The sequence below is a fragment of the Panthera pardus genome, unplaced genomic scaffold, assembly GCF_024362965.1.
Source record: "Panthera pardus isolate Hobbes unplaced genomic scaffold, ASM2436296v1 HiC_scaffold_16, whole genome shotgun sequence".
Lineage (NCBI taxonomy): Eukaryota > Metazoa > Chordata > Mammalia > Carnivora > Felidae > Panthera > Panthera pardus.
The window spans coordinates 45,246,035-45,267,642 of NW_026526721.1; the positions used below are offsets into that span (position 1 = coordinate 45,246,035).

A 21,608-nucleotide genomic window follows, 5' to 3' on the forward strand; every position below is an offset into this window, starting at 1 on the left:
TTAAGCAGAGTCCTGAAGAACGAGTAAGAATTAATTTGGTTAGAAGGGTGAGGAAAGGATATATTATTAGCAGAAAGAACATGTAGGAAGAAGCTATAGAAATGTGAAACAGGTTAATAGGTTTATAAGCCTACAAGCATTTCCTTACTCTGGGAGCAAAGGGTTATTAGATTAAAGCAATTTTGGGACATGTGGCCAGAGAGATTGACAAGTTGAAAAACAATGGATAAAGAGAAAAACTGCAATATTTATTAAGCAAATGATTAGTATGGAAATTAGATGATGAGTTCCTACAAATCACTTTTAAAAGACTCCATTATATAAAATGGAGCAAATATATGAGTAGCCAATTTGCATAAAAACAAATATGATTAGTAAAAATAAGAAAACGTATTTAATCTCACTATTACCCAAGATATGCAAATTAATACCAAAAATTTAAATAGTTTTTACCTAATTAGCAAAAGATTGATAATACCACTGCTAGGGAGGGGATGAGAAAATAAGAACATACTTGTCACTCACTATTGGTAGGAGTATAAATTGACACAATTGACAGACTTCTTGTGGACTATTTGAAAGTATTTATCATATTTTAAAATTAACATATTGTTCAACTCATAAACCCTACAATGATGTAACTATTCTGAATATACACACAATAACCCAAATACCAAGAAGGAGATGGTTAGATAAATTATTGCTTATTTGTCCTAGTGAATATTATGATGCAATTAAAAAGGAGGTAGACCAATATCAAGGAGGGTCTCCAAGACATGTAATCAAGTTTAAACATAAAGAAGCATATTTACATATCTATTTTTATAAACATACATAGCATACAAAAACATCTGAGAGTGCACACATCAAAATGATAGCAGTAAAAGGCAGGGATTAAATGAATGATAAAAGGGAATTTTCACTGTTCTGAAGTGTTTAAATTTTAATAAGAATATCTTTGTGCATTACAGTGTAATTTAAATTATAAGCATTATTCTTAAATCTGTGGGGAGCTTTTAAAAGGTTTAAGCAGGGAAATCACATAAACACATTTGCATCTTGGTAATGCCTTCCTGCCAGCTGATGTAAGGGCAATTGGAGGGACGCTAACCTGAAGATAGGGAAGTCAATTAACAAATGGCTCCAGTGGTCCCGAGTAAAAGTAATGGTGGACTTAAAGAAGTTTTACAGTTGTGGTAAAGATGCAAGAAGGAGATGACTGACAACAATATTTTCTACATGGAATCCATAGAACACTGCATCTTAGGATGACAAATGTGAGAGAGGTCTAAATGATCCTCAAGTTTCCAACTTAGCAATTAGCTGAATGGTCAAGTCCATTCACTAAGTGAAAGGATACAGGGTGTGTGTGTGTGTGTGTGTGTGTGTGTGTGTGTGTGTGTGTGTGTGTGTGTTTGTGTGTGTGTGTATGTATGTTGGAGAAAGAATTATAGGAGTTATGATCCTTAGATCCTTGCTATCCTGAGGAATGGGGGAGTTTGATAGGAAGGCTATCTCAAAAGAGATTTTCTGTGAAATCTTTTTTTTCCTAGAGAAAATACCCATCCTATATAGAATGTGTCAATGACAAATGAGTTCCATCAAAATGTATTAGGTTTCTATGTTGCATACCTGAAACTAATAATGTATGTTAATTATACTTCTGTAAAAAAAATTGTTTTGTATCCTCTAGATAAATTATAAATACACATCATAAAATTGTCCAAAAAATGTATTAGATTTCTATAAAGCTTCAAGAAGTTTACACATTCCACAAAAGTTATTCAGTAAATGTTTCCCTTGAGTAATCACGGAGCAGCTACATCTACCTATGATGTTCGTAGTATCAGTGGGAGACAAACAGTGTATTGATCTCACCCCCTAGAGAGTTTTACCCTTCAAACATTCCCTCCATTCCACTCACCAACCAGCCTGACCAGCTGACATTCAGGTGGAGGCACAAAGTTTGGGGAAGTCTTCTGTCAGAATGGCTTAAGTATACCCTGACATATAAATCTTGACAAGCTTGGGTTCTTTTTGGGTCAGCAATATTTTCTGTCCTCAGGTTGATCCCAAAGTTACAGAAGTGGAAGAAGAATTCAATTGAGGCAGACTACTTGTTTTTCTAAATTCAAAGCATACCATCTTTATTTTATGTATGCACTTTATTTTATGGTTGAAAGGTAAAAATAAAAACTCATTCATGTACAAAACTATGGCATTAAAACTAGATTAGAAATGACTTGTGGGGTGCTTGCATTTATTAATCAGAATTAATTCTTGTCAAAAGTAAAAGGTTTATATCTAAAAATGGTAGAAAATATATGATAAGATTCATCTGGTCATTTATCAGTTTTTAAGTGTTAAGGATACAGTGAACAAGATCATAGGATATTGGCCTCATAGAAATTAGCTAATGGTGGAGATGTACAAGAATAGTCTAGAATAGCCAAAATGAAGAATAGTCTAGAATAGCCAAAATGATAATTATTAAGGCTGTTTCAAATTCGAAGAGATAAAGCAATCATAGGATATTGGTACAGTTAATTCAGGAACCAGGCATGTTAAAGGAGGCAAATCAAAAATCAGTTTAAGATTAGATTCTGTTGGGAGTAACAGAAAATTCCAAATAACAGTGGGTTAAAAGAATAAAAATTATTTCTTTCATACGTAAGCAACATTCAGAGCAATCTATGGCTAATAGGAGGGCTTCATGATTTTCAAAGACGCAGGCGTCATCCTTGAGTGGGCTGTCTTTAGCACACTGCCTAGGATGGATGCTTACGTCCCATGATTTCAGAAAGAGGAAACGGTAAACATGGTCTATTTCCTCCTTTTAGGGACACATACACTTACTTGATCACATACAACTTAATCAAATAACCTCATCTGGATGCATAAGAAAGCTGGAAAAAATATGGTCTTTATTCTGGCCAGCTATGTCCCAGCTAAAAGTCAAGGAATCTGAAAGTACGAAAAAGGAGGAAAGAGATATTTACGGGCCACTGTCAATCTTGGCCACCATGAGGTCAGAGCATGACTAGGGATGTAGAACTTTACTCCAACATTAAGAATAAACCAACGTTGTTCCATTTGTGAACGTCCAGCATATAAGAGGCTGATTAGGTTGTAAAAGTTCTTTCAGATGGGGTATCTTCACCTAGTGATTATTCTTATGGTTTTTTCATGATATACATTTTATAAATTAAAAAAATCTGAGGAAACTACTTTTTTGTCTCATTAAAGACTGAATATTTGAAAGTCTCACATTTGTTCATTGTATGAGATTGTGCTTAAAGTCTGGTGAATCAGTACTTTATAAACACACTCACACATACACACACAAACATGCAACTTTATCTTTATGCAACAATTTTCTTTGATCTATATATGTCATTTACCCAAAAATCTATCTCCTTTTCATTGTTTATTTCTTGACAAGCCTATTCCACTATTATTTATCTTTGCCAGCACTTCTTTTCTATAAATACAGTTTGCTAGATTATACCTACATCTGTACTTAAATATGAACTTTCTGGGACTCTTTCCAAACTAAGAGTTTGTGATTACAGTTAAGCAGTGAAATTGTCACTTGCTTTTTCCTTTCTTGGAAGTACTCCATCTTCTTAGGTCACTGCCATCTAGTACTGCGAAAATGTGATTTGAAAAGCAAGTTTAAATAGAGCTTTCTAATTAGGCTGCATTCATTTATATTTTCCCAAACCTGCACCCAGGTTACCCTAAAGTTATATGCACCCAATTAAAGAATATTCAATTTGAGATCTATATGCCTTTGAGTATGAATGGGGTAACTCTCCATGATTGAGCTTGATCCAACTGCTCATTCAGCTGAAGTGAATTAAGTCTTCTAGGGCACCAGGGTGCCATTTAGGAAATTACCTCCGCCAGCACACTAAAATTACCTCACATGGGTGAGCAGCATTCTTCCAGGGAGTAGTTTCATCACCCCACTTCTCCACTGGCCCAACCTTATTGACGCTAAAGGGTGATTCATATGACACAATATTTACCTATGGCTCAGACAATAACAACGGCCTGCTCCACTTAAGAGCACATGTGCCAGTATTTAAAGGGTAAATGAGAGAGCCATTTTGTTTGGATTTTTTTTAGAAATCAGATATAAACAAAAGTGCATCATTGTTCCCTAAACTCTGAAACTATAAAATGTGGTGATAAACTCATCACTATATAATAATTCAGCTCCTTAAAAGTATCAATAAACAAACATCTTTTTTCTCTATTAACACAACATGTACACAAAATGAGTCTATTTAAGTAGCAATAAAATTGAATGTAATACTTTGAAAGCAGTAAGTTTTTATTTTTCACTTACAAATATAAATGTCCTTTTAATTTTAACTCACTCCAGTACGTCTCTTAGATAGTACTTCTCTCTACTCCAGACATTTATTGGTTCCTCTTTTGAAAACTAACATCCAGAGCATAAAATAGTTTTTGTGGTGCCATAATTTGTTAAATAATGCTTTTGAAAGTGGCTGGGTGCCCAAAGAGTCCATGCAGAAATAAAATGCACTCAAACTGCTTCCAAATGTTTTCCTTTCCAGATATATCATGTCAGAAGCTGCCATTCCTTTCACACTGTCGCTATATCCAAGAAGCTATAATCATGCACCACCACGAGAATACCTTAGCAAACTACCCAAATTTACATCCAAGCCAATATTGAAAACATAATAAAAAAACGTGTATGCTAAGTGAACCAGTAATCTAATAATACAAGAGGCTGGAACCGCTTTGGAATTAGCTCTGAAAAATACATTGATCGGGGCATTTTCAACAGTGAACAACACCTGCTAGCTCCCTTTTTCTCGCTTTCTCTCTTTATAAAATCCATGAATCTCCTTCAGCAATTCTCACAGAATAGGATGTACCTCGACCCTCATTTTGAACTCAGTCTAATGGCTGCCATGGATGACCTAATGGTCAGCAGTAGTGAAAATGGTGGCACAGCAAGGGGCTGGGAGATTGTCAGTGGAGGTATTATTTTAGGCAATCTGGACAGGCCCAGTTCATGTGGCTTAAGAGTAATAAAATCAGACTTCTTTGAGCCTGTTTCTATTTTTCTCCCTTATTACCAGCAATGAGTGTTACCTCAGATCAGACCTGGAAGTTAATATGGTTCCTAAAGGCACCAAGCTTAAAAATGGGAATGGCCTCAATAAAAATTAAAAGATACATAAAACTGAATAAGGCCTGACTCTCTTCAAGCCCATTTCACACTTATGATCATATTTAGACATAGATCCCAACACTGTTATTAGTTTGCTTCAGGCCACAGTTGAATTTGCTGGCTCAGATCTAGGAGAATTAGGCCCACAGAAAATGAATGGTGAGTCAGTCTCTCCCTCAGAGAACATCATCCTTAGTTCTGTGCTGCACATTTCTCTTGGGCTCAAGCAGTCAAGATTGCTCTGCCCTTGAAATCTTCTCTCTCTTTGTCCCTTAAATGCATAAATGAGAGGACACGTATAGAATACTGAAAGAAATGAAGTGGAGGGTATGTATGAAGGCCCCTTGTCTGGCTGTTTGTGTCATTAAGTGTCCCCATCTGTCTGTCTGAGAATAAAGAGCATATGAGCTAGAGAGTATGGCTTTGCATGCCATAACACTTTTAATGACTCTATTTTTGACTAACCCACTAAACCAATTACATGGATTTTGTCATTCCACCCTCAGAAGCTGCTCTCAAAACCATCAGTAACATTGTCATGAGTCAGGGAGATGTGGATGTGCTTTATACTTCCTGTGTATAAAGGAACTTCTGTGTATACTCCTGTGTATACTTCACAACTGACCCTGTATGCAGCATACCATGCCCAGTTCTGTCAGAAATAAAAATACAAAAATGAGAAACTCTTCAAAGAACTTATTGTAAGCTGTGTCATGAACAGAAACAATTATACAGCAAGGAAAAATGTAAGTGAGAGAGGGAAAAGAGCCAAGAAAGGTCGGTAGAGGCCTTATGTGAGTGACTGCTTTGTATCAGATATTTTTTTAAAACACTGTCTTGTATAATTGTCCTCATAACAGACTGTTTTCTACATGTTACTGAAATGGGAATTGAGGCTCAGGGAGTTGAAGTGACTTGAATACAGTCATCCAGCAGGCTAGGGCACAGCAATGTCTTGAAACAGAGCCCCTCTGACTTCAGCACCTGTGTGCTTTCCATGGCAGCTTTACTGCCTCCTGAGGGAGCACAGAAGAGGGCATATTATTCTAGCCGTGAGAAAACAGAAAGCCTCTTAAAAGAGATGGCACTTAATCAGGGCATTTAGAATGGGTCAGGCCAAGATAGGGCATTCTTACTTTGTGTTGGAAGGAGTGAGCCACACATTTAAGTAACAATGAAAATTCTTATGTGTTTGGAGTAAAAAGTCAAGAATTTTTGAAACCATTTTTTTAACAAAAAATATCTTGGAGTCCCTGGGTTGCTCAGCAGTTGAGTGGCTGACTCTTGATTTCGGCTCAGGTCGTCATCCCAGGGTAATGCGATCAAGCCCCACATCGGGCTCCACACTGAGCATAGAGCCTGCTTGAAATTCTCTCCCCCTGACCCTCTCCCCTGCTTGCTTGCTTTCTCTATCTCTCTCTCTCTCAAAAAAAATAATGTGGTAATCAACATGTGAACATTACACTTAGGTGATAAAATTTAGGTTGCAAATATAAGATAAACATCAAACAACACCATACTTTCAGTTTAACAGAAAGTATAACATTTATGGGGCACCTGGGTGGCTCGGTCAGTTGAGCGTCTGACTTCAGCTCAGGTCATGATCTTGAGGTTTATGGGTTCGAGCCCCGTGTCAGGCTCTGTGCTGACAGCTTGGAGCCTGGAGTCTGCTTCCGAGCCTGTGTCTCCCTCTCTGCCCTCTCCCCCACTCTCACTTTGTCTCACTCTGTCTCTCAAAAATAAATAAATGTAAATTTTTTTAAAAAAAAGAAAGTATAACATTTATGACAGTCATGCTTAACACCTAGGTTAGTACAGAAATGGGCAGGGATGTCATAGAGGTATGCAAAGATTTAACAGTTCAAAAACCCTTAGCACTTCTCAGAAAATATGAATGGGAAATATGTGGCAAATATTTCTGTAATATGGTAGTTTCAGTCCATTAGTGATCAGTATGCATTTAAAGTAACTGTAGCTGTTTTTGAACATGGAAAACTAGATTCAAAGTAAGTCTTTGCTCAACAAGCTAATGATAGTATGAATCCCTTATATTTAAAAGTATAGTTTAAATTTGACAAGTTTAAAGTAAAGCATTTTTGTTTTTGTAGTAACTTTAAGATATTGACACTATGCTAATAAATAGGTACACTGCTGTGCAATTAATTCCATTACCATATTTTATATTTGTTGGTCATCATTAGCATAAATTTTATGCTTCAGAAGAAATAGATCAATCTAGCAAAATGGTGACAATTAATTTTCTTTTAAAGAGAGATTGACCAAATTTAAGGAAGAATTGATATCTCATTTCCAAATTACTGATACAAAATTACCAGAGAATATAGTTATATATTTTGACCAACATCCAATAATGTGCAAAAAAATTGCAAGATAGATGCATTTCCTGTTCAATTTCCAAAACTAAATAAAAGCTTCCTGACTGAAAGCATTTACATTTTTCACTCTCTAAAGTAAACATTAGAAAACAAAGTACAAAAAAAAAAAAATGATCTCTCAGCTTCTGAATAGCCCACTTAGTTACATAAAGTATTTTCTGTACCAACACTTTCTCAAATTCAAAAGATATTTACTTCCTAAGAATATGACAAAACAGTCTTCATTTCAAATCATTTGGTCCATTTCCATGGCAACACTGCGGGATTCCTTGGCTACTGTAAGTTGCATTAGTTGACTATGGAATTTCTCAATTTGCGTCTTGATCTTGGTCTGTTCTATACACCAAACAAACTAAATCATTTGTTATTTAATTCACAAACTCCCATCAGAATGTCTATATTTGAGAACCACACGTGTCTTGATAGGACTGACAAGGTCAGGGCCAAGAGACTAAATTCCTTCCGAGTCTGGTACTGCAGCATCTTGAGCCCATGAAGGAATAGGAAAGGAGGCAAGGCCTGGACTGGAAGCAGTGCAACCTGGCCCACCTACCTCTGAAACCATACTTATTCTTTGGGTTTGAATTCATCAGTAAGGAGAATGTGAAATTTTTTAATGAGGAATAACATGATCTGAATTGAAAGGACTCAAGGAGGTGTCCACCTAAGTGTCTACACCACGCAGGTAGGGACATGGAAGGAAATCCCACATGTTTACCTTGAGTGCAAATTGGCTGGAAAAGTGGACATGTCTTTGCCAACACCACACCTTTATGGTACTACTTCAGTCATACACTTACGGTATCAGAATTGATGTAAAGTCATTGGGGTCTTGATTAGTTTTGTTCTCTATTGGCTATTCTCAATTATTTTCAAGACTTACTGTGTTCCTTGATTATTTTCAAGACCAAATTCTCAAAATGATAACTATTAAACCAAATTATCTTGTTATCTAGTCCGTACCACATACATGTCAGATGAATACCATTCTTTTTTTTAGGGTTTTATTTAAATTCCGCTTAGTTAACATACAGTGTAATATTAGTTTCAGATATACAATACAGTGACTCGGTGCTTCCATACAATACCCAGTGCTCATCACAACAAGTGAACTCCTTAATCACCATCACCTATATCACCCCCCCACCCACACTCACACCTACACCTCACTCTGGTAGCCATTAGTTTGTTCTCTATGGTGAAGAGTCTGTTTCTTGGTTTGCCTTCTCTCCAAATCAGTACCGTTCTGACCTTAAAAAGCTAACAGGTCTTTGAAAGGAATTTCAATCACTTAGCCTTTAATGAGACATGTTTGGTATTATGTTTTAGCACATTTTTTGGTAGATAAGACGGCCAATGATGTTACCACCCATATCTGGAAGTGAAACTAAATCCATAACATTCTCTTTCATGCTTTGTACATGAGAGACAACAGTGTGATACACCTGACAGCAAGGTACATGCTAGCAACCAATGACTAATCCCGACTGAAGGCAGCCTTAGAAAATTACAAAGAGGCAGAGGCAGCCTGCCTCATGACCTCTTTATCAAGTGTACAAACTTCCCTTTAATAATGTGACAGATATACCCACAGTTTATAAATATTAAATACATAGCACACTCTGGCTGCAAAGCTAAATAGATCTAGCTCTCATATGCATGGATTAATGCTGCTTAGCAGCTCCTTAACTGACACCTTGGCACCCGAGGTAAAAAGCATTTTTATAAAAGAACATATAGGGTTTTGTTGTTGTTGCTGTTGGGTGTTATTTAAAGAACATATGAAGTCTGACCCCAGAAAGAAAAGCTGGGTAGCAGTCCGCTGACCAAGGCCCTGTGTGGTGACTCCATCAGGAAGACATGCTTTTCAAGTACAGGTCACCCCTTCACCATTTCTTAGATAAAAGAACTCTAGAATTTAAATTTTTTAATTAGAATTTTACTTGTCCCTCATTCCTAAGTGCTTCTTCATAAGCACTTCGTGGAAAGTCACAAATCTCATTGAACTTTAATAATTATACACAGTTTTGAGGATATTTATATTATTAGAGTATACATGGTTTTAAAATCTCTGATATCAAGAAAACTCAGTCTGTTATTTGTCCAAATAAAGTCAAACTGCCTTTGAACTATTCATATAAAGGTGGTTTTAATTCAACTCAATAAACATTACATCGAGCCCCCACTGTGTGCAAGCTCTGGGACTGGACATATAGAGGAGAATAAAACATGCATGACTTGTCCCTGTTCTTCAGGGATCACATCCTACTAGAAAAGACAGATATGTAAGCCAGAAGTCACCTGATGGCAGCCCACAGGCTGAACTCAGCTAAGAGGTATGTTTTTGATTTGATTTCTACAGTGTTGTTTAAAACATCTGAATTTGTTGCCCTTAGCCAGAACTTTCATTTGACCCAGTGCCTTTGTCATCAGTTATTTTTGGTCATCAATTTGATATACCTATTTATTATACCCGAAGGGCCATAAAGGCATTTGCATTTGGTATTACAAAATTGTAAACAAATAAATAATGTATCTATGATAGTGTTCTACCTCTGTTCTAGTAGCTAAGACTAAATGGAGGCACAGAGGAAAGAATATGAGTTCTCCCTGGGTATGTCGGGCATGTTTTGACAGAAACCAGAGGCCAGAAGGGCTTTTCAAGAGGAAATGTCACGGAGGCATAGAGATATGCCATGGTAGGTCAAGTTTAGGGAATTAAAGAAGATAATATTTCTCTCTCACTATTGAACGCTTACTTTTAGCCACTAACAGGCACTTCCCATGATGTGCAGTAAACCAGTATAAGTGATATGTTTATTATTAGCTCCATTTTTCAGATGAAGAAATTGAGTATCAGAGAAGCTAAATAATTTACCCTAGATGAATCAGCTGATGAATGGTAGAATCAAAATTCTGGTCTCAAGCCTAGGCATTTTCAAAAAACTGATGAATGTGTTGGCATATTGCAAATTTAGTCAGGACAGTTTTTTAATAATTAAGATTCCAAGTCCCACCACATACAAACATAGGTAAGACCACTGGACATAATCCGTATTTGGGGAAAATATAATTCAATGTAACAAATGGGATAAAAATTATGTAAACAGATTTTTAGAACTTAAAGGAAATTCGGCTAAGTGCTAGCCCAAGTTCATCATTCTACAGATAAGGAAACTCAGACATTTAAAACATTTGTTTTTAAAGAGTCAGAGAATGTCTACTTTAAATATAAATTTAAAAATACTTTAATAAATGTCTTTTTTGATCAGCTTCAGAATATCTTAATTCTCTTTGTTAATGCTAGCTTTAAAAAAATAGAACCACCATAATTTGTCATGCATATCCTAAAAGTTCAAAAATAACTCAAGGAAAGCTACAAATTTCTTTTTAAAAGCATTGCAGAAATAACTCATAAAAATCCAGCCATGAAACTACCCTTTTTGCTTCAATACTTTTATTGTGACCTATTGAACAACAACAGGATGATAAATCTATAAAATTCATATTGCAGTGACCTGAAGGATTAAAAAAAAGCCAAAAACAAACAGTAATGGTTGCATGATCTTTAATTGTATTTGGTGCTGCAGAATCTTCATGGAGATTAGCTGTGTAGCTAGCTAAAGAGGAAAACATGAATTTAGTTGTAGGCATATTTCTATTTATAATAATTTAGGAAATGAAAAGATTTTGTAATTGTAACTTTGGCTTAGCTTAGTTAGAATCATTTCCTGAAAATAACAGTGTCCTATCAAAAATTGATTTCCTCTTTTTGTACTAGAAATGTATGTTGTAGTGCAAAAATCAAACAAAAAAAAATAGGTGCTTCAAAATATTTACTGAACAAATGAATAAGTGTATGAATGAGTTATTTATGAATGTAATAGTTCCCTTTCACATGTTAGGCCTAATTGATAATTAGGTCTCATCTAGGCTGTTGGCCTAGGAAGCAGTTGAACAGGCTCAGTACTCCTTTAGATCCTCGCAAGATATTTGCCAAAGGAGCAATTTATTACTTTTCATCTAACCATTTTTTCAATCCACTTATTCCATTTGCCTTTATTGAAACCCTACTCTGTGCAACTTCTGATCAAGTTAAAGCAGACAATGTTGGGGTCCCAGCTGGCACACCTACTACACCACGATGAGGCAGGTATCTTTTCTCCACCAAACTAGGCACAGCAGCTTAGTTTTTCCTGCATGTTATTAAGTAAAGAGAATTAAAGATTTCTTTGGAGTAAAAAAAAAAAAAAAATGTATTCTTTAAATGCTTTTTTTAAAAATGGCTTCTTACTGTTTCTGGTCTTCCTTCAATGGTCATATAACTCTTAGAGTCTGAGGCTTCAACCACCATCACAAAAAATTAGGAAGCATATGTTCAAACAAACAATGAGCTTATGATTTTGTTTTGTTTTGTTTGTACTTCTCTTGGTAGAAGAGAGAATGTGTGCTCTATAAATTTTTGGAACAGAAATAGAAGAGAGGCACACAGGAGAGAAAACATGAGATACACTAGGACTGGAAGGAAACACACTTTCTGACGCAGGATGAGTGGAATGGACAGGTAGACAAACAGCAGGTAGATAGACATACGGATGGATAGGCAGGCATATGTATAGAGAACGAGTAGAGAATCTTTGAACGTTCTGAAGTGAGAATTCCTCAAGAAAAATAGCCCTTGAGATAGCCTTTGGTTTAACAGACTATGTTATCATTGAACTTTGCTCATTCACACTGTAGCTCAGAGGTACCATCATTAACCTAAACTACGCAGTCATGTAGTAGCTACCATATGCCTGTTAAAGAACTGAATACTGGATACTTAAGGCTGAAGAAAGGATCTCTACTCTGATGCATACATACTCAATTCTCAACTCTCCAAAATTGTAGTCATTCCCTTTTCAGTAAACATGTTTGAGCCAAAACTCTTTACTATGTGAATACTGCTTTGTTTATGTTATGTATTTATTCAGTTATACTTTGTTACCTTTTATATTATTATAAAATACAAAAGGAATAAAATTATTTTGACATAATATTCATTTTATATACTAACAGCATAAAATGTATCACTATAGGATCTGATGATTAAGTTCAGCTTATTTTGACACTTGATTTCAAATAATACTCATACCACACATGCACAATATACACGAGATGCTACATATTTAGGACTTTTTGTGATTTCTTTTTGCATCAGTGTAGATCATCCTTGTATCACATTATAGTTGACAAAGAGCTCTTTTTAGCAGTTGGAGACGTGGCTTTTCCGTTTTCTGTGTGTTCTGTATGTTTGCTTGGACCTTGACTACCTATTTTCTAATGTATACACAAGGTTGAGAACCACTGTATAAGGAACAACATGGCTTCTGGGATGACTGCCTGAGGCCAGGTGAAATCAAGGCCTTGCCCTAATTGTTCAAGCTCTTGAAGTAAATGTTTTCCTTCATAAATACTTCAGCATTTTTCTCACTGTTTTATTGTTTAAACAAGCATTCTCCAAAATTCTCTGAGTATACACCTCTAACAATAAAAATGTTGAGCATTATACATGGAGAGTATTATGAATATATTTTATTTACAATTTATTTAATACACATGGGTGCATATATTTCCAGTTTACAATTCTAAACTGTATTTAACTGCATCTAGGTGTTCTTTTTCTACACATAGGTCAAAATGTGTATCTGCAAAAACAAAACAAGATGGAGACAATTTGAAGTAGCCACATCTGAAAAAAATTCATTATTATAGGGATATTTCCTTTATTAAATTTTTCAGACAAAGTTAAATTACTGATGCATGATCTTCAAAGAAGGGATTTTTATCTGTTCGGTTTTCGTGTATGTGAGTGGTGGCAGGCGGTAGTTCTGCATTAGAAAATTTAATCAGCCTACCTCGGTTTCTCACCCAAAGAGATTTCCTTTTTAAAAAAGAAATTAGGACCATTTAAGGATATTGTCTTATATTTATGATTATTTAACCCTTACAAGCAGCCCCATGAGGTAGGGTCAATTGTTATTTTCACTTTATGTATAAGGAAATTAAGGCGTAGAGTTTAAAGTCATAGTCAACTTTTTACACAAATTCTTAACGATATTGAATGTCCAATGTAAAGTTATTTCAAAGAGATCACTGCAATATCAAAATGAAATTTTGTTTCATTTGGTTTAAGTGTTAAATATATTTTACTATAACTCGTTGAAAACTGGTTACTCTATAGACCACATTACTTTCAGATAATCTGGACAATCAGAATCCTCCATTAATTGATCAAACCAGATGTCAAAATTCGGGCCATGTCAACTTCTGCTTTTTTACGCTGTGGTTACTAGCAACCATTATTTTAAGGATGCTTTACTCTCAGACAATGTTTCTCAGTGGTGTTACTAGCATTTTGAGGGAAATGCTCCTTTGTGCAGGGGGTATACCAGTTATTACGATGCCTTTAGTTCACATGCGGACCCTCACTCACTAAATAATGTCTTTCCCCAGTCATAATTTGCAGTACTCCCTAAGCATCCTTGACAACCACTGAACTACTGAAGGACAGATAAATTAACTCCTGCAGCCAGTAACTTATGTTAATTTACCTTATACCAGTATTAATAGTGTCTTTTGTTAGTGTGATACTCAAAAGTGTTTGGAATTATATTTGAGTAGTGTTGCCAGAGTTAGCAAATAAAAATACAGGACACCTAATTATCTGGTAACTCTATATTAGAGATAATATAATGCTAGTGTCCTATCCTGGTGTCTCTTTAACTCACCGACTCCAGATCACTAACAAATTGGAAACTCACTTGTTTGAGATTTAGAAAAGCATGTGTGAAGTGGCACATCTTATATTTCAAATTTGTAGTGGCTAAAGGAATACTTTCATCAAATAAAAATCTAATTTATATTGACAAAGAGTCTGTTGAATGCACGTAAAAACAAAATACTGATGGACATTTATATTTATCCTGCTACAGGTGTTTGATGTTGTTCATTCTTTAACTACAATATAATTAATAAGTTCCACAACTGCTTATTTATTTTGTTGTTGTTTTGTTTGTTTTATTTTAAATCCACTATAGTTTACATAGTGTAATATTAGTTTCAGGTGTACAATACAGTGATTCAACACTTCCATACAACACCCAGTGTTCATCACAAGTGCACTCCTTAATCCCCATCACCTATTTCACCCGTCGCCCTACCCACCTCCCCTCTGATAGCCATCAGTTTTTTTCAGTATAGTTAAGAGTGTGTTTCTTGGTTGGTGTCTCTCTTTTTTCTTTGCTACAATTACGTATTAAAAAAAAATAATAAAGACAGCGAGGGCCAGCAACTTAAGCAGTAGAGCAAACCAGACTAAAATTACTTCATATCAAATCCCAGAGGTTCCTGAACTTAATTTCTTGTAGATTAAGAGATAAGGGAATTATAACAAATAAATTCAGCTTCATTATTCAATTGTGAAAACAGAGCTATAATGTTTCATGCAATCTCTATTGACATGACTGACCCTAAGGAGGAAACTGATAAGGCATTATTATCACATAATATCATATTTCAATTGAATACGTATTCATGTACACCAGCTTTTCTGTTTGTTTCATATATTAAAAAATGACAGTCCCTTAAGGAAGAAATGCCACAATAAATGAAAGACCTTTTAACTCACAGTAAAGAAACATCACAAAGCCATTATGAATGATGCAGCAGGTTTAGGAAAATGAAAGCTGCTATTAAATATGACAGGCTGTCACAACAATAGAAATAGTAATCAATGTAATCATAGCAATAAAATAATATTTGTATTTTGTTTCTTTCAAGGAGTTAAAATAATGGACATCTTTTCTAAGTTAACAATTTCACATAATATGGCAAAATAATAAAAAGAAAGGTAAAAATCTCTAAATCTGAAGCATATTAAAATTATTTAAAGTCTGCTCTACACACTTTTGTTTTTCTCAAAATTTCTTTTGAGATAATTGCATTTATATTCTTTTTTCTTTCCTGTGCATGATTATGTTCTTTTGTTTTTTTTTACAATCTAGTATTCTTTTTTCTAAGTTTGTTTGTTTGTTTGTTTGTTTGCTTTTGAGCAAGAGTGTGCACACAAGCAGGGGAGGGGCAGAGAGAGGGAGAAAGAGAGAATGGCAAGCAGGCTCTGCCCTGGACTCAAACTGAACGAACCATGAGATCATGACCTGAGCTGAAATTAACCAACGTAACCAATTGAGCCACCCAGGTGCCCCTACAATCTCATATTCTTGAACCAAACTTCTTATCACTTGGCTTCAATAAGTCCATAATCAGCTAGAATTGGAATATTTCTGTTTTTACCGCCTATAATAAAATCTGAATTTCTTATAATTATTTTCTCTGTTGTAAAATCACCACTTCTTTTGTAACTTTAAGAATACAGTATAAATATATAATTGTCTCTACCTGGTATTCAGTAATGCTCCGTGGTGATGGGTACTTTCTCAGACAGTGTTGAAACATTGCAACGTGGAAAATGCCTTGCATGGGAAACATTGTACATGAGGAAATATTTGTGCTCAATGATATATATACCCTATGTAATAGCAAAGGAGAAGTTAGATTCATTGTTCATCAAAAGTTCCCTCAGAACACTTTCTGACCTACTGCTTGGCACTTTAGCCACATCCCTTCATGTTTAAGGGACTCAAACTCTGCTGGACCTTTCCACTAAAGCCTCATAAAATCAATAGCAAAACCAGCTTAATTACAGCATTTGATTTTCTTTCCATGCTTTCTTTATTCCAACGCACAATAAATAGGCCTCACCCATTAAAATATACATTGTAACTTCGCTTTCTAAGCATTTCTAAAAATCTAAGAAATCCTGGCTTTTCTTTAGCAACAGCTCTCTCTGTAGAAGCAAGTTGTATACAATGTGTTATGCCAGGTCCCTTTAATCCTGGTCAGATTTCAAAGAGGCTATGAATTTTAACATATTTTAGGTGCGAAATTTGTGTCAAGGAACAGAATGAAGTCTCTTCAAAAATGTAAGACTTGCTAAAACTGAGCCTGAGAGGATTGATTCAAGGTCTCTTTAATTGAAAACTGCTGGGCCTGATTGGAGCTTCAGGGGCCCCAAATGATGTGCATTCCTTATAACCATCAGTGTAACTTGCTTTTAGAGTGTTACCGTGATTAAACTTAGATATACCATATCAATTACCAGTACTGCCCATGCACTGAGAGTGCATGTATATTAAATTTTCTTCTGAATGATTTTAGTGTCTTTCAGGTCATTGAGATACCAAATTATAATGCTGTTATTCCAAACTGAAGGGTTTCTGATTCATATTCAGAGAATAGCAATCTCCCAAATAGGAAATGGCTCATTATTCATTTTTAATCTACACTGGGAAGATTTTGTCCTAGGAGTGTGCCACCTAAGTGACATCACTTCCCTTTTTCATGCCTTAGTTTGCTAGTCTATAAATGAGAATTTTTTGACTGGATGACCTATGATGTCTTTTCCAGCTCTGACATTCTTTTATTCACAATTCATGATATAATCTTATGAATAAACTTCCAAGTGGTTTCCTGTTGGGTTTTTTTGCTTCACAGTAGCCTTCTTAAAAGTGAAAAAGCGTGTGGTTCTACCTTTGCAAGCTCTGTCTTCTCCCTAATAGAAAGGTGTAACAAATTAAGAATTGTGGATATGGATTTCCTTACCGCTATTTCAAAAACATATATAATTGCTGGATGGTGTAAAAGCTTTCCTCATTTTAAGCACCACTGCTGATAGACCTAAAGCAAAACACTGCTTCTTCCAGTGCAGCTTTGATCTCAGATCCCGCTGTGGCTGTCTCCTGCATGTCTGTCACTCATGTGGACAACTCTGCAAATAGACAACCTCAGTGACTTTTATTTATATCTGCTTTGTCAAATGTAGGTTTAGAAATTTTATCTTCACATTCTACTACTTGTACATCGTTTGGGATTATAACTAGTTAAGAGTACTTTCTTTTCAAAACCTAAGTTTGTTTTTTTTTTTAATTATGAATAAAAATGCATTCATTCCTTTTAATTTTATAGCTTCCTTGTAAGGTTTGATGTTTTTATTAATGATAGGATTTTTTCCCCAGTTAAATGATCAACAGCTTTTCCACAAATAGATTTTGATTAATGTCCATTTTTATCTCTTAAAAGGATCCTTCCCGGCCATTGGGGTGGAGGCGTTTTGCCCCAGCTTCCTGAGGGCAGGGTTTTTAAATAGCATCCAGGCCCCGCATCCAGTGCCAGGGGGAGGATCTCTGCCCCCCAGGATTCCTGCTGGTAGGTATTTCAGGTGAAGTTTTCTGCCACCATATACAGCACAGGACTGTGCTCACAACTGAAAGATACACAATACAGAAATAAATATTTCTAAGATATATTGTTGAAAAAAAATACAAGTGACCTTTCTTTAATGCAGGGACCACATTTATAATATCTAATGCCGTGAAAGTGGTAAAAGGAAGTGGAAGACAGATCTGTAACCTGAACACCCAGTTAGCATACTGCTGCTGCCTCCTCTAGAATAATTTTTACATAAATAAGGACTAGAGCTTCAGATCTCAAATTTTATAACTCAAGAATAAAAATAAGATAAAGTGGAGCTACTTTGCCACTTGGAATTCACTAGAAAAGAGAATTAAAAACAGCATTATTGACAGGCAATTCTGTGTTTGAGCAAGTTTATAGAGATTTAATTAAAGTTTAATTTTACTAAAGAGAAATGATAGGAAGAAAAGCCAGAAAGTAGCAAATTTGAAACTTGAAGAACTTTTTTGAAAAAGAATATTAATGCACAGTTTCCCCTTAAACATGTCAGTCTGACCAAAGCTGTATTTTATCAATGAAAGAAAGAAAATATAGGGAATTGAGCATTTTTCTTCATGTTTATTTATTTATTTTGAGACACAGAGAAACAGAGAGCAAGTGAGAGAGGAGCACAGGCTCTATGCTGACAGCACTCCAGGGCTTGATCCTACCAACCATGAGATCATGGCCTGAACCAAAATCAAGAGCTGGATGTCTAACCGACTGAGCCAGGCAGGCACCCCGAAAATCGAAAATTTTAAAATGCAATTTCAGGGGCACCTGGGTGGCTCAGTTTGGTGAAGCATCTGACTTCAGCTCAGGGCATGATCTCATGGCTCATGAGTTTGAGCCCCTTGTCAGGCTCTGTGCTGACAGCTCAGAGCCTGGAGCCTGCTTCGGATTCTGTGCCTCTTCCTCTCTCTGTCCCTTCCCCACTCACTCTCTGTGTCTCTCTCACAAAATGAATAAACATGAAAAAAATTGGTAAAAAATACTTTTAAAAAATGAAATGAAATGAAATGAAATGCAATTTCAAAGTTTAGTAAATCACTTTCTGGATTATCCATGATATTATTTCCGAAACAAATTGCTTTTTTCCCTGCCAATTTATAAAATATCAAGCTGCCTTCTTCTGTTGTATAAAAGATATAAACCCACTTTATATTTTGTATGTGTCTTAGCAAAATAGAATTAGGGTATTGATTCTTGGAGTTTTGTTTTGTTTTGTTTTGTTTTGTTTTGTTTTGTTTTGTTTTTTGAGAGAGAGAGAAGCAGAGGGTGAGGGAGAGAGAGAATCTTAAGCAGGCTCCATGCCCAGTGGGCACGTCATGGACCTCAATCTCACAACCATGAGATCATGACCTGAGCTGAAATCAAGAGTCGGACCCTTAACCAACTGAGCTACCCAAGCACCCCTTGGAGCTTTACTTATTGTAATTCTAGGGGTACCTTGGTGGCTCAGTTCCTTAAGTGTCTGACTTGATTCAGACTCAAGTCATGATCTCATAGTTCATGAGATCCAGCCCCCGTCAGCCCCCCCACTGGGGGTGGAGCCTGCTTAAGATTCTCCCTCGCCTTCTGCCCCTCTCCCTGCTGTGTCAAAAAAATTTTTTTAATTAGTGTAATTCTGCTGTTTTTTAGTCATGATTGTGCCACAAATTATGGTGATGACATCAATGTATTCAGGAGGGCTGGCCCAGCCAACCAATCCTGGGAATGTTTGAAGACACTAGGAAATCCAATAAAAACAAAATTCCAACACGCACATTTCTTGCTTTTCTTAACAATATTATACCAACAAGGCCTAACATTATTACATTTCTATTTTTCTGTTGCTCTTAAATTACCCTTGCCTTCTTAATTAAAACATACAAAATAGCAAATCGTAAATATGCTTTGATGTCGTTTGGTTTTATCATTGGACAATTACCGATATGGTTGGAGGCTTTGTGGCCAGCAATGCCACTGATACAGTAGGAACCAAAACTACATGAATTTAAAACTAGCAGTTTTAATTCTAATGAGTGCCACTTTTTTTTCCTCTTTAGAAACAAAAATGGTATCAGTTGCTCAGAAATGTTATTATTCTTACTGTTGGTGGTGATGGTGGTGTTGCAAAAGACACAAAATAAAAATCTATGTAAGCTAAGCTCTCAGAGCTGCAAATATAAAAAGGCAGTTTTCACATATATTATTAATATCTCAGTGATTAGAATTGAGGAATGGATGATTTGTAGTTTAATAGCTTAATCCTTAACTCTTAATGACAAATCTCAGTGGACTTAGGTATGTTTGGCAGAAATGACATTACACAGTTCAGAAGTAACTTGAATTATTCAGCATTACTGCTAAAAATAAATAAATAAATAACCCTTGTCATTTAGCCACTGAGAATAATAGAAGAAAGATGATGTTTCTATAGCACATACACAGAAGCAACTTTCTAGAGAGAGATCTGAAAGAACACTCTAGCACTCTGTTCTTCTAGGCTTTAAGCCAAATTTGCCTCCAGCTTTCATAGGAAAGAAAACTCAGTTCAGTTTCCATGACTTACATACAAATCAGGTGTAACAAAATTGCTTCATAAAAAATTTATAGATCTAAACTTGTTCCTGTTCCCTCAAACTGAAATTAACTCAACTCACTTTTCCTGGCTTATATCACTTTGATAAGTGATCCCTGTGCATTTCCTCTGGCACTATTCAGTAATGACTGCTACAGTTTCAAAGGTAATTTTTATCCTCTTACATTCATCTATAGGTTATTTCCCGAGAATTTCCTTTATAATTTTGTGTAAAGGAGAATGAAGTAGTAATCATGAGTTTTTATTCTTTCATATTTTTTAAAAGTATTTCTTTGCTATCTAATAAATGAACTCATCACCCGTTACGTTTAGGACATCATCAAGAAAATAGTTCCTCCCTTGACCTGTACCGTGGCACTTTGAACAGGTGGCCAATGTTTGACGGTGACTGGGCAGCAATCAATTTGCTTTATCCCAATTGATTATTTGTCACAGTACTTTGAGGGTCTCAAAAGACATTAGCTATGTGATTCAAGGAAATCACAAAGCCTGTTCTAATGATGGTGCTAATTTAGTTCCCAGTTACTTATCTTAATTGAATTTAAATGAGATACACGATGATGTTTCTTATAAAATCATTTATTTGTATTCATGTCAGACTATGCTATCAAGGAACAGTGTTTATATAGTACTTATTTTTTTTAGTCTATTTATTTAATTTGAGAGAGAGACAGAGAGCACACACACATACATGGGAGGGGTAACGAGTGAGAGAGGGAATACCAAGCAGGCTCTGCTCTGTCAGCGCAGAGCCCAATGGGGGAGTTGCACTCATGAACTGTGAGATCATGACCTGAGCCAAAACCAGGAGTGGGACTCAACCCACTGAGCCACCCAGGTGCCCCTATAGTACTTATTTTTGCACTAACTGCAATGAATCATTTAATTATGAGACCCAGAAAGCAGACAAGCCTAAAATCAGTATTTATTTAACTATTGTCAATTGTTTATACTGTCTATATGACCTTTTTTATTTCTAGAAAGGTCGTAGTAAAGAGTTATCTTTCTTAGTTTCAAATAGAGAAAAATGCCAGAAACTAATTGACTGAAAATTAAATAGCAAGTATATTCATATATTTATTTT

General features: G+C 35.7%; 1 protein-coding gene and 1 pseudogene across 7 annotated transcripts in view; one reads left to right on the forward strand and one right to left on the reverse strand.

Moving 5' to 3' along the window:
• EPHA6 (EPH receptor A6) overlaps window positions 1-21,608 on the forward strand; it is an 858,920-nt gene that overhangs the window by 685,694 nt on the left and 151,618 nt on the right. For 5 of the 7 annotated variants that reach the window (XM_019448105.2, XM_019448106.2, XM_019448109.2 and 2 more), the window contains one exon: window positions 17,788-17,913. The exons of the other annotated variants lie outside the window; for them this stretch is intronic. In XM_019448105.2, coding sequence (XP_019303650.1) covers window positions 17,788-17,913 — 126 coding nt within the window. The remainder of the gene's footprint in view (window positions 1-17,787; window positions 17,914-21,608) is intronic. 7 annotated transcript variants of the gene reach the window in all.
• Window positions 7,835-8,091, reverse strand: LOC109266200 (signal recognition particle 9 kDa protein-like; annotated as a pseudogene).